The 15,093-nt window shown below is 38.5% G+C and overlaps 1 protein-coding gene across 1 annotated transcript; it reads right to left on the bottom strand.

Moving 5' to 3' along the window:
- Positions 1 to 3,177: 3,177 nt before the first annotated feature.
- Positions 3,178 to 7,966, bottom strand: LOC111967436 (zinc finger protein ZIC 4-like). Its single transcript, XM_023992455.2, has 2 exons — positions 6,759 to 7,966; positions 3,178 to 4,519 (listed from the first exon to the last, which is right to left on the bottom strand). Exons 1-2 carry the CDS (start codon positions 7,717 to 7,719, stop codon positions 3,882 to 3,884), a joined length of 1,599 nt encoding a protein of 532 aa, XP_023848223.1. The 5' UTR covers positions 7,720 to 7,966; the 3' UTR covers positions 3,178 to 3,881.
- Between the last annotated feature and the right edge of the window lie 7,127 nt (positions 7,967 to 15,093).

Genomic DNA, 15,093 nt, shown 5'->3' with positions numbered 1-15,093 from the left:
TTCCAGCACCTCTCCCTTTTAACTAGACTGTAATAATTTGTGCCTGAGGCTCCATCTTTGACAGTGGGAATTGGATGTGTAAACTATGAATGAGTTATATTATAGTAATAACTGTCCAGGGATGAAATCGGCCGTTTTAACAGTAATAGACTATGAATCATTAGAGGCACTGAGTTCAGCCATAGCAGAGAGTGCGGCAGGTATRCTAGTGGTTAGAGCATTAGGCCAGTAATTAAAAGGTTGCTGGATCGAATCCCCGAGCTGACAAGTTAAAAATCTGTTGTTCTGCTCTTGAACGAGGCAGTTAACCCACTGTTCCCCAGTAGGCCGTCATTGTAAATAAGAATTTGTTCTTAACTGACTTGCCTAGTTAAATAAAAAGACAGACAGGCATGATGTATGGAATAGATGGCAGTAGGCCGCTGTACTAGGATCTGTCTGTGTTACTGTAATATATCTGTCACTYTCATATCTGTKCTAGGATCTCTCTGTTTTACTGTAATATCTGTACTAGGATCTCTCTGTGTTACTGTAATATCTGTACTATCATCTGTCAGTGTTACTGTAATATCTTACCTAGGATATGTCTGTGTTACTGTAATATCTCTGTCTGTGTTATGTAATATCTGTAGTATCTGTCTCTGTTACTGTCATATCTGTACTAGGATGTCTATGTTACTGTAATATCTGTACTATCATCTGTCAGTGTTACTGTAATATCTGTCCTAGGATATGTCTGTGTTACTGTAATATCTCTGTCTGTGTTATGTAATATCTGTAGTATCTGTCTCTGTTTCTGCCATATCTGTACTAMGATGTCTATGTTACTGTAATATCTGTACCAGGATCTGTCTGTTTTACTGTCATATCAGTAGGATCTGTCTGTTACTGTAATATATGTAATAGGATCTATCTGTATTACTGTAATATCTGTACTAGAATATGTCTGTGTTAATGTAATATTTGTACTCAGATCTGTATGTGTTACTGTAATATCTATGTCTGTGTTACTGTCACATCTATACTAGGATATGTCTGTTTTACTGTAGTACATGTACTAGGATCTGTCTGTTTTACTGTAATATCTCTGTCTGTGTTACTGTAATATCTGTGCTATGATCTGTTTATGTTACTGTAATACCTGTAGTAGGATCTGTCTGTTTTACAGTAATATCTCTGTGTTACTGTAATATCTGTACTAGGAGCTGTCTGTTTTACTGTAATATCTGTACTAGGATCTGTCTGTGTTACTGTAATATCTGTACTATAATCTGTATGTTTTACTTTAATATCTGTACTAGAATTAGGGATATCTAGGGCTAGCTCGCTCTATAATATCAAAGAAATCATTGTTCACAAACGGATTTAACACTGACGCAAGTACACTGTGATATGAGTCGGATCAAACATCTGAATGGCTTTCTCAAAGACTGGAATTCAGACAAAAAGGCATAGCAAACACCCACAATGAAACAACGGTTTAGGTCTGTGCAGTCCGCTTACAATTGGATATCAACTGCTTACTGTGATGAAAACCATGGGGCAGAAACATATAGTACAATAAACGTTGTTTTATAAGTCAATTGCAAATAGTAGAAGGTAATGTTATAAACCTATATTTTCCCTGTGCTATTCTTCTGCAGTGCACTTTTGATTGAATTTCACTTTAGTTCCAAAGGTCCTGTAAATAACAGGGCTTTCGAACAGGGCCATTACTTTTGCTGTACAAATCACTACATTTCAAAACATCAGCGAACTGGTCAAATAATCAAACATTTCACAGTTTGACACAGATAGCCAATAGCATTAAATAATAAAATGTAAGGAAGATATTTGCCAGACTCAACCTGACAGCATGATAGGTCAGTTAGGAAATATAAGTATTAGTAAAATGRAGTTAATCACCAAGAAAGCAACCTTCACCGAGGCCCGCAACCTTGAAAATGGGTACTTTGGATAGTGTGCTCTTGCATGCACCGAGGTGGAGAGTGTGACCCACGTTTGAGAAAAACTATATTGTGATAAATGGAATTGAGAAATGGGCCAGACAGTCGCACAGCTATGACTGTGGCAAATACGCACGCCCTAATGTAGACCAGGTGCCGCTATGATTTCTAGGATATCAACTGCCTACACTGCAATCAATAATGGCTTTCCCCTGCGCCATCACTGTGCGTCATCATGGGCCAAGACAGCACCCAACTTGTCATCAATACCACTGTTTGTTTGCCCTAAATAGCACAGAAACCGACATTTGCTAAAACATTCAATMATGTAGCCCATTGACCTCGATTTCCGCTTGATTTCGGTAAGCTGCTCCATATCAAATGAAACTCGTCAACTGTCAAGAGCGCAAGGATTTGGTGTGAATCTTGATTCATGTCTTAATAAGTGTGCACTCCTAATAACATTTTACAAATTAAATTGAGAGTATATGGGCCCATGTATAACACGGCCACCTCGCGGTCGGCTATTTTAGGCGAACCAAGATGTTCAGAATTCAGTGCAGGCTAATACAGAATTCAATGTATTGCATGAAATGATCATTCAATTCCAAGACACCTATGTATGAAATGCTAAGTACATTTCAAGTAATCTGAACCAATGCACGGTTATAGTAACACTGAAATAAACAAAGCGCGTTGAGTCTGTGAGGAGTCACTGTGGTACTATTGCACATTTTCTTTGACAATGCATTGGGCTTAATCACAGAGCCTYATCAAAGAGAATGTACTTAAATTAAATATTGAATGCATAATTCATGTTACAGTATGTACAGTAGAATTGTAATTAAACATGTACATTCTTATCGAGAATACCTTCGATTGTGTTCTCAACTGATGCCGGAAGAAAAAAAAATACACAAAAATCCATAAAATATCAATATACAAAGAACGAATTTTAGTGTATGCTGAGGAGGGAGGGTGTAGGCAGGAGAGGCGGATCATGCTTCATACACTATATTATACACTCCACTCTTCTTGGAACAGAGCAAAGCAGCTGAAAAGCTTTATAGGCCTAATGCACCTTCCTTTCATCTGATGTTAATCATGATATTTAACAAATTAGTGTTATAATGACTATAATGATATGATATTAAATTATGATACAAATCATAGGATGTCATAATTGGTTCACTTGTTATTTGGCCTCAAAATTAGACTTGACGAGAAATAATAGGTTTTCAATCAAATTTTATTTCCAAGTTCTGCCTTACATTAAACACGACATAAGTAATGCACGTTTCTATGCTTTCCCACAATACAATACAGTTACATTCCATGAAGACCCAGTCCTTTATATATACTGGTATAGCCTTCCAAGCAACAATACAAGTATAGTTCCTTTTATATCACGTTTGCTACATTCAGATATGCATATAGACCTATATACAGTATATCGACGCATAGACATCCCCGTTGAATCCATTTCGTTTCCTTGTCCTATAGAAAGCATCTATGAGGGTGACCATTCAAATAATAGGCAGATCTACTGTAGACAGCATTTCTATTCATGATGTTCTATTCTAATACTCCAGCAGAAGGGGGGTGAGTGTTCACTGTAGCCTACACGTGTGTTACAATAGGCCCGTTTCTTACAGCTGACATAACTCAAGGCCCACCACACATAGGCCTATATAGTTTGTGCGTCACAGAACAGTTAAAGCTTACCATCACGCATTTCGCAACGCTGTATATATAGTTGAGCAYGTTTTCAAAACTACGACACATAATAACTTCGACGTGGCACATTTGTATAGTTTACAACATCGACAAGAAACACACGCAATAATAGGCCTATATAATCCAAGAATAACAGACGTCATAACAGAAATAGACCCAAGTTGTGTAGGTCAACGTCACTCAGGCGACATAACTGAGTCAAATGGATGATATGTCGTTGTTACACTGCTTTGGTGAGAAAGCGTCCACGCCACTGTGGCACGTATACCACCCATTGACAATACTTTTCTGAAAGGGCGAGGCAGTGGAAAATGTCCTGGAGCTCTGGGCGAAACTGTGGCCTGCCTGACTGCATGGGTATTGGGTGGGCTCAGGTCTGTAACTGCTCCTCTGGATCAACAATGGATCCAASAGGCCKTSRGACCTATGTGAGGAGTAGTCCAAACTGTTGTCGAATGTGTGGTGGAAACGTGACCTCAGAGTGGACTCGTTTTGAAGCTCAGGGGATAAGGACTCTTGGGAAGTGGGGGGCTGAGGTTGTGTCACCGTGGTGGACGAGGCGGTTTCGGATTGATCTGTTACTTCGGGTGACCTGGCCACAGCAAGGTGTTCCCCGTCCCCATCGCGCCCATCGCTGCTTTTCGCGCTGTATACCTTGCAGTGGAGCTTCATGTGCTTCCGGAGGGAACTTGGGTGGGTGTAACACTTCTCACACCCTCTGACCTTGCACATGTAGGGTTTATCACTGGAGTGCACGTGCGAATGCTTCTTTCTGTCGCTGCTGTTAGCAAACCTCCGATTGCAGCCCTCGAACTCACATTTAAAAGGTTTTTCACCTAAACGTGCAAAGAGAGAAATGACCGCGTGTTACGATATGGTGCCTGATTTGTTCTAAACCTCTAGGTTAGGCTTGTGAATTCATCTAAACTTACATTTCTATTGTTATACATTTGCACATAAACAAGTGACGATCGAAATGATGATAACTGTGAGTTTATGACCAAGTGGTGTGTAGGCCTATAGGCCTATTTCCAAAACTTTCTTAAAATATTAGATAGTCATGTCGATTTGAGTTTTGGGTTAATTTCCTGTGTAATGTGCAATAACAATTCATGTGAATGCCTACATTAAACTTGATCACAATTTAAAACAGTTGTGTTGTCTTTACACTAACCTTAGGCTTAATATTAACGTTAACATAACTCCTAAACCATAACTTCGATTCTAGGCCTAAACCCTGAATAAAGGGTAGAATTGCACAAAGCATAATGAACATTTSATGAATACTGTAGCTTATTATAGGCCTACACGGAAAATGCCCCAAAAACTACTCTAAACGGAGACTTCCGTCAAAAATTGTATCGAAGATATGACGAAGATAATCATGAACATAATCAACATGGCAAGAAGTGMAACAGATCATTCCCATAGAAGTTTACCATACCCATGAAACTCCATTCATATCGTCAATGATTTACCCCAAGGCCGCAGTAAAACAGGCCCATAATCTATCAAGGGATATGTCAAACCGTCGATCTCCCCAAGTCCGACCCTGGTTATTAACATGCTTTGCTATGTTTGAACAATTCTGTCCTGTATCCAGCGAACAAGGCAGAAGATCCAAACTCATATTCCTACAGATAAATGAGTGTGGGTAGACCTACTCTTGAAATTGGGATTAGGCCTAAATCGCAAAATTTGTTGAAACAGGGTGTTTTCTCGTCTCAATAAGTCCCAACAAACCATCATTTATTTCTAAAATAATATTTTTTACAGACGAACATTAATATTTCAGTACATGCATCTGTATTTACTGTTTAATTCGATTAAAACGATACTATTCACTCAATCCAATATAAATGTTGTCACGTAGGCCTACATTTGAACATCAATGCAAAGTTTGCTATAATGTGGCGTTGGCATGTATAATATTTAAGGGTTCTTACCATAAATGTTTGTCACTGAAGGTTTTTCTCTTTGTGTTGATTTAGATAACTCTGGCTACCAACGATATAATTATTAATAAATGTTTGTCCACACTACATTTCTCTTTAAGGAAACATTCGACAAATTTATATTTTTTTAAAGGACAACATAAACTGTGTTCAATTATCTACGAGCTAAATTTCCACTGCACTTTAACATTTAAATCCTGTTGATCTCTGTGAAATTTAGCAGAGATCAGACTACAAAAGGCATTGTGTTGTCTATACCTCATAACCTACTTGGCTGCTGTGTTCTACTACTACACGTCCGGCGTTGTTCCTGCGCCTGCGCAGAGAGGAGYCCTCCCTACTGGGGCTGCAACTGAGCGAAGAGTAAAAGCTACGTCACAACTCTCCGGTGTCCCGGCATTTATTTATTTATTTAAGTGAATGAATGGGCAAAGCACTCAAACAAATGGGCCTGAAAACTACTTGTKTGTAGCAGTAGTACTACAGGTCTTCTGTCCTACTATTTGCAGTTGCTCATGCTTCTCTCCTGTACAACTACCACCACAACAATAACGCCAGGCTATAAAGTCATAACCATATTATAGAAACTACACAGACAACAACAGCACCACGAACATCATAAATAATGACGACAATATGACGATATTAATAACAAATAATCTGATTATTGAAAATAATAATAATAACAATAATAATATAATACAAATCCTAATAATAATAGAGTGTGCACATTTTCATTATCAAAAATCTGGCATGGCAGACAGTGACTATAATTCAAAACAATCAAAAGTAAGTTCAAACAATTGTTTTTGCTAATATTTTTGTACGCTATAAAATGTTACATAAATGTCATTATACATACAGAGATAAGATTGAGTTTTGTTACACAATCTAACTTGTGTATATAATGATATAATTTAGTAAAATATAAACATCAAACATTTAAAATGTGGTTTAAATGAGGTTATCAACCATTTCTCATAGAGTAAATTTAGCCCCCAAAAATTAACAAGATTTTGGCAATTTGATTAGATTTTTTTCTGCCAACTTTTATGCTAAATAATTTCCATTATTGTTATTATTATTATCATTGCTATTATTTACACTAATAGTTACATACCTGTGTGTGTCCTCTTGTGAATCTTGAGGTTCTCTGATCTTGCAAAAACTTTTTCACAACCGTGGAAAGGYCAGGGAAATGGCTTTTCCCCTGTGTGGACTCTGACGTGGTTCACCAGCTTGTACTTGGCTTTGAAAGGCTTTCTGTCCCTCGGACAATTCTCCCAGTAACACACGTATTCAGAGTGCTCTGGTCCTCCGACATGTTCCACTGTCACATGGGTGACAAGTTCATACATAGTCCCGAAAGTTCTGGCGCAGTACTGCTTCCCAGACCCTTCTTGGCTGTCAGTCCACTTACACACCAGTTCGTGCTTCAGGTTCTGTCTGGAGCACCTGAGGAAAGCGTCACCTCCTCCACGCTGAATTGCCATGTTCAGCGGTTTGTAGAGACCCAGGAACTGAGAAACGAGTTGTTGGCTGTTTCCCCTGGGGCCGTTGATGCTCTGACCGTAAGCGTGCGTCCGGGTGAGGAGGTCCCCAGGTAGACCCAACATCACTTGACCGGAGAGATCTCGGGTCGCGTCGGAGGAACCATGGGCCTGCTCGTGATATGCGGTGAAAAAAGCATGGCTTCTGCTATCTCTATAGCTAGGCAGGTCACGGTACCTTCCAATCCCGCCATGTTGGTTACTTCTTGATACCAGTTGATCAGTGACGGGTGGCATTCCGGTTCCAGAAAGATTGGCTCCAATGATAATACCCCTAGGGCTGTGCTCTAAACGGTGGCTGGAGTATCCAYAGTCTCCAAAATGGGGAACCGAATGGTCAACATATGCACTGGACCTCGTCTCAGGGTAGTCTCGCAAATTGTGCGAGGGGCAGAGTTTTAAGGAACTGCCAGTGGGGTGCCCCATGTGCTCCCCTGCCAAAGGTGGCAGCACCACGCTGGGTTCAGTATTGCTCTCCCCGGGGTTGACGCAAGAAAGAGGACAGCCACTAAACCTCGACAGGCTTGTCATGTTTTGCTGTGAGTTTGTCTGTGAGTTTGCAAAATCAACCAATTCTGTGCTCAAGATTTACATAGAAATSTTGTTTCCAGAAATCTTGTTTCCATTTTCTTTGCTGTTTATCATCTGCATGTGAAATGTTTGGCCGTGAACTTCCCAGTAGTAGGAACCAGACTCAAGTTCGTTAAAGTTAGTGTGAGTCCCATGCCGTTCACTTTGCCCTCTTGATTTGTGGCAATAACAGTGGTAGTAAAAATGCTTCGAAACAGGCCATGGTGCAATATAAAAGCACAGCAGGAAAACCTGCTTTTAAAAAAGGGCCTTTGGGATTGGTTGGAATGTGGCATGATTGACAGGCGCTGGGTTTGTTTTAAAAGGGACACGCAGGCGTTCACTGCACGACTCCGTTTTCAAATATCTCAGAGAAAATGCTTTGAAATGTGCCGCGGTATACACTGCCAAATATTGGTGGCTCTTTGACTGTAAGCGACACAATACAAGCGCCTATTCGTAAATGTCTATTTACTGGACATTTTTATGTGGAAGTCTACAAAACTAAAATATTGAAATGCAATGTTGAAGTATCAAACGCCAGAGCTTTTAATTTCATTTCAATGTTTATTTTACTTGAAGGAATAGGTTCCAAAATGACATTCTAGGTGAAGATTGCGGGGGTTTTCTGACAGGGGGCAAACGAAAACAAAGGAAAGTAGCCCTATACCCTAAAAAGACCTAAAACAATCACAATATCAATACATTTGYCGTACTAAAAACAACTATATTTTGCTAAACAAAAATAAGTAAGTAACTTTAAAACAAGTTACAGAATTGCTGATAAAAAAATAAGTTGATATGACAGAAGATAAAGTTTTGTTGCAAGTCAATGGACCATAATATGTCCGGATAGCCAGACTGTAAAATATGAAACCATAAATCTGTATGCACTCCGTTGCATGATCTTGCTGAATGGTGGAGTACAAGGTTCTGGCCTCAAGGCAAAAGGGCAATAACCCAATCAAAACAAGTAGACACTTTGCATATGGGATTTCTACTAACTAATTTGTAAGGAAAAAACGTATAATTTATTTATTGATATTCGAACAGGCCTATACGTTGATTTTCCAATGGCTTTCCATAAACGTGTTCCATAAACCGTTCATTTTTTTCCATATTCTTGCRAGCCTACTTTTAATTTCGCTGACAACTCTAAACCAATTGGATTTTCTCTCACGTCATGCAACATCACCTGATTTAACGAGCATGTTTTGCAAAGTCAACCTTCTTCATATCCTGACACACTGTAACTGCAGTCATTCATATAGGCTACCGTAGCGCCTTTAATTGGATCACTCTGTCCTGTTTTATGCATGTAGGCTAWGATCATGGGGAGAAACTGTGACGTATTATTTATATAGGTGTTCAACCAGCAGAATCMTTCACTTGTAGACAATGAACAGCGAAAATATGACTATTGTGAAAAGTAAACTGTATCTCCAAGGGCMGCAGTGAAAAGTGGAACTCGGGCCATACAACAACTCGTCTGTCTGGCAAACACATTTCAAACCGTATCTTATCCTGCCAAATTATTAGAGTTGTATTTAGCGGGTTTTAGTTGTAAATGATGAAGGCCCCCCCAAAAAAACMATGTTCCCAAATGAATAGTCCATGCGTCTTCGTTTGGTTATAGAAGGCCTATATTTTAATTTAAGCCACTAATTTGGATGCAGAGGTGCACATCGAATGTAGATTTAATTAGTCAACTATTATCTATCAAYACGGTCTTGTCCTGTAACTTTCAGTCCAGGTTCAACATTATTGTTCTGATGTCACAAGTCACTAGGCCCAGACAAAACGAGCGAGGCCCACTTGACATAAAGTGCCTTAATGTAGACAAACAGCATTGYCCAAACTTTGTAATTATTATAATGGTTGCTCATGTTGGTCGGCCTTTAATTAACCTGGCGCATTTCCATCGGCCATATACATTGGCCTATACTCAAAACATCACGTTTCAGTCACTAGCATAGTATAGCCTATAAAATAGCCTACAACAGGGTTTCAAGATTTTAGGGGATATCCTCCTTTCGAAATAAATTGTAAAACAAAAAGTAGATCAATAAAGTTGGTGAAAYCTCACTTTTGTGATCAATTATGCTCATTGCCATTTGTCTCCGCATGCACCTTTCATTGAGGCCCACTATCTTTCAGAGCTGTTGTCTATTTACATTTYCATTTGAYTCATTTATCAGAAACTATTATCCAAAGCGACTTACAGGAGCAATTATGGTTAGGTGCCCTGCTTAAAGGCACATTGACAGATTTTTCACTGATGCGGCTCAGGAATTCGAACCAGCGAACTTTCGGTTACTGGCCCAAAGCTCTTAACCCCCTAGGCTACCTGCCACCCCTTTTATTGATTTATTGACATACCCAGAAACAACCCAACATCTTTCGGTTGTGTCCTCTAACATTTCAGTGAAATTGATGTGGTGGCCTACATTGTAAAAACAATTATTGAGATTCAGTCAAAATGACTCATTTTATCTAGCCAAGTCAACTACATTAGCGAAATTTGTTAATAAAAAAAAAAACGTATTAAATCAAGTTAAGTTRGCAAAAAAACGYTGTGCTTACTCAACTTAGAAATTCACAACCATGAAGTCTAAACAACTGAAGCAACATAACAGTTGAGTTGACAAAAAATGTCAAGTTAAGATGACTTCGAACAAATTTCTGGAGGGGCAGAGCTCATTAGAAAGGTACCCACCATGCTTTGCAACCATACATTTTTACATCAACATTTTGGTCATTTACCAGACACTTTTACCCAGAGCAACTTCAGTTAGTGCATTCAATGAAGGTAGATAAACAAGCACATGTAAAAAGTAACGAGTACAACGTTTCTGTAACTGTTACTGAGAATGTCATTGTAGTTAAAGTGTTCTATTGGTTGGTTGATATTACTGAGTGCACTGCCAGTTTTGAAACTGMCGAAAAAGATCACACATGAGCAAGAGCCAGATGGGAGCATAATGTTCCCTACTGAAATCTCTATTATATGATTGCTAGGGTTAGTGTTGTTTAGTCAATGTATATATAGTCTACTTAACTATATATAGTCTACTTAACTTCATACTTAATATGAAGTCATCTCAGAATGTAGGCTAGTTATCACTAATAAAACCTAAATGAATTCAACTATAAATAGTAGGTTATACTGACAAACTGTAAAGTTGACATTACTTAAATGTATTAGTCAAAGTCAATTTGGTGTTAGTTAGGATAACTCTACATTTAAAGTTGATATAACTAACGTTAGTTTTGATTGCTAACTCAAGACTTAGTCCTACAGTTTACAGCTAAGTTGTGACTACCAACACACTAGACAAGGGTCAGGGCTATCACTGATAGTATTGATTGCATTCATTACATGATACGTGTAAGACGATCACAATCAAATTTCACACTTCACATTCAAAATACACAGCCATAGAATAGCAGAGACTGATATCAACAGTCGCTTATGAGGCCTGAGTTGTAGCCTATAGCCACAGCAGAATCAAGATGCACTCGGCTTCAAAGAACACAAAAATACTGTAAATGTTTTTTCACATAGAWTTATATATTATGAGGTCAATATTATGACAGTAATTGAATGTCAGGGCAATAACCTAATCCACGGSCATGGATTTTACCTAGACTTACCTCTATTTAGCTTTCTCAATGTGTCCACGATGATCGAATGCTGTTTAAAATGGCACCCATCGCCATYTTACAAAGGGCCCTCTACAAATTGCATGGCTGTGCACATTGTTCATGACCTGRTATTACCTAGTCCTATACGATAAACAGGAATCATACCCAAATAAGTGAAAAACTACTCTGCTCAGGCCTTTTATTACACTGTAATAGAGAAAAATGCACAGGAGTCATGGACAGCTTCATGTATTTCATAGATGCACCCATAAAACCTTGGAAAATAAACAAATGGAAAAGACAATTAGGGACATCAGTTCATAGATCATAATTTTTGTGATTTAGACTATTTTGACTCTCCGTATAAAATTGTTGTGTATCCGGTGATGTGTATCCGTGTGTGTAACCGTGTGTGTGTGTGTGTGTGTGTGTGTGTGTGTGTTGTGTGTCACCGGATGTTATATGTGTGTGTGTGTGTGTGTGTGTGTGTGTGTGTGTGTGTGTGTGTGTGTGTGTGTGTGTGTGTGTGTGTGTGTGTGTGTGTGTGTGAACGTGTGTTTTATCTGTGTGTATGATATCGTTGTGTGGCACAGTATCTCTGTGTGTGTATCCGTGTGGGTGGTGTGTGTGTGTGTGGTGTGTGTGTGTGTGTGTGTGTGTGTGTTGTGTGTGTGTGTGTGTGTGTGTGTGTGTGTGCCTGTGTGTATCCGTGTGTATCCGTGTGTATCTGTGTGTTTGTGTGTCCATGTGTGTCTAAGACTATTCCTGGCGCTGCACTCTTGTCATGACTTTATGAAATGTAGATGAATTAAGAGGTTTGGGGTGAGGCCATTTGCAGACAGATGTTCCAATAAATCGCAGCGAGGAGTTAATTAGCCATGTTGATAAGCCATATTCAAATGTGATTAAAAAGGGTCAATGGTGCAAGTCTTGAACTTGTAGTAGATTCACTTGTTCCAACTGACCACAAACACCAAAGTGTACACTGTCATGTACTATCATGTTGGAAATGTGTCTTTCCTACATTAAAGGCCCAGTGCAGTCAAAKGCGTGATTTTTCTGTGTTTTATGTATTTTTCCACACTATGAGGTTGGAATAATACTGTGAAATTGRCCCTTTAGTGTAAGAGCTGTTTAAAAATAACTGCTTGAAATTTCTACCTATTTTGGTGGGATATAGTTTTGGCCTGCCTGGTGACATCACCAGGTGGTAAATTAGTTAATAGACCAATACGAAAGASAGTTGCAAACCTCTCTGCTAATAACAGCTAGTTTTCAGTTTTCCACTCCCCTCTCCCAGACAGTCGTAGCAAAATTCTTGCTTGAGTAATTACTATTTGCTAAGAAGCTATTATTTTTKTTTTTGATCATTTTAATTGAAAAMAAATCACAGTAAGGTACTTAATTGTTACCCAGAAATGATTTGATATTGAGAAAAAACGGCTGGATTGGACCTTTAACATCTGAGTAGAACATGTAATTAGCAGTGGACAGGTTATGAACCTTAAATGACAGGTCATGAACCCTGAAAGACAATGACTGATTGATACACAAAGGTATATATTTAAGGGAAAGGTGTATCTCTGTATGTTCAAGATTTTCTTCCAAACTCAGCGATCTGAAAAATTTGTCCCAGYAAATGTCAGAAAACAGCCAAAGCACTGCATCCCACATGATGGCTAATACAGGGAGAGATCTGGCAGATTTGAGATCTGGCGGATTTCCTCCTCCATACATGACCTTTATGACCTTGGCTGCTTCTGAGTAGCAGAAGGGGTACTTGTGTCTATAACATGGATAAATAGTGGTCAAATGATATTATCTGTCCCAGATGGGATGATAAATAACGAACTTGCCCACAAGTTTCTAAGAACTTTGCCTCTCTAACTATAACAAACTACAGACAGAATCCAAAAACGGACAGACTTTACCTTAATGTAAGTTGTTATAAATATGAGTGCATGAACATGTAAGTCCCATTGGATATTTTTTAACCTTAATTTACCTAGGCAAGTCAGTTACGAACAAATTATTCTTTACAATGACGGCCTACCGGGGAACAGGGGGTTAAACTGCCTTGTCCGCTCGGGGATTCGATCCCGCTACCTTTGGGTAATTGGCCCAKCGCTCTAACCACTAGGCTACCTGCCYGCATTGTGTGTTGTCCACTCTACTCTAAGAGAAGCTCTCTCTTGGTTTTTCGCTCTGCCGATTTAGAGGTGAAAAGATAGGCCTTTCCCAGAAGCTGAGAAAGTGTATTTTATACAATATTTTCCAATAATGCACTATGTCAAAAACCACATATTACCATTTTCAGATTCACACCAAAATGCATGCCTAAAACAAGATTGGTCAAAACATGAGTGAACCTAAAATCATTTTAGAAATATTGCAATCGTTATAGAAAAACAACACATCAACACCATGTATCTGTGTCCATTAATTGACCAGTGTATTTCTAACACCAATTACGCATTTCACTTGAACTTCTTAATGTAAATAACGACAGACTAACTCAATTACTGTTGACCATGCAATAAATCATTTCCCCCGCGATTCAATTCAGCAATAACAATTCGTTATAGTTTACACATGTAAATGTTTGTATATAACAAATTCAAACGGAATCATAATCGAATATATATATTCGATTATGATTCAGTTTTAATTTGTTTACATTGATGGTGAATGATAGACAATATTTTTGTTTGGTAACCATTGGGTTAACTGTTGAAGAGGAAAGTTTACTCAATAAACTTGTCGAGGGCTACTGCACGCGCGGCTTCAGCTCAGGCACCGCTACGTCAGAGAGAGGCCCAGCCATGCTAATAATGGACAACCATCGCACAAAGACATCTACATTAACCTGGAATTCAAATAGATTTCTCAAATATTTCAAATGTGAGCTATCAAATACAATTCATTTGTTTACCATGTCCAGTATAGTTTTCATTGACACTGTCGATAAGAAAAGTGCATTAGGCCAATAGGCTATCTTACAGTTTGTGCCCATAAGACAACATTGATATAAATTGCATAGGTACATTTGATTATATGTGTRATATTGTCTGGAGGATCTTTGCATCGCAAGACAATTATGGATTGAAGATTATCAAGGCAATGATGGTGCAGTATATTTACCCAATTTTCTCAACTCAGAGAGCGATTTGAATAAGAAATAGTCTTACAAGATATTAGACTACCAGAATAGTGTTTCTGCTGAAGCTCATGCGCATGCTCAGGGCCAAATATTATGAGCACGCAACCGTCTACCGAAAAGGATTTTCTCGCTGAAGCTACTTGAGCTAAAAAAATAATCACCTTGATAAATATAACTCTTAAATAAGGCAGAAAATGAATAAATAAGTTAATTACTCATTCAAATTGGGACATAACACTGTCGGCGGTTGATTAGTGAAAAAATATGATGTAGGCTACAATCATGGAGAGATCTTAGCATATCAATTTGTCTGCAAGCAATCAAACGCAAGCAAAATATGTCCATGCATGACAATTTTAACACTTAACATAGAAATGTTTAGCTTCACCAATGCAAACGAGGAGATGAGAATAAATACTGTGTATTGTGACATCCATTATTACTTTATATATATATATATTCTTTTTTTTCTCTCTTTAAGTGTCTAAGGCCTAATAATAAGATGCTATCAAGTTTCATTCAAATCAAAC

The sequence above is a fragment of the Salvelinus sp. IW2-2015 genome, linkage group LG8, assembly GCF_002910315.2.
Source record: "Salvelinus sp. IW2-2015 linkage group LG8, ASM291031v2, whole genome shotgun sequence".
NCBI classification, from domain to species: domain Eukaryota; kingdom Metazoa; phylum Chordata; class Actinopteri; order Salmoniformes; family Salmonidae; genus Salvelinus; species Salvelinus sp. IW2-2015.
This window is presented reverse-complemented; position numbering and strand designations above follow the sequence as displayed.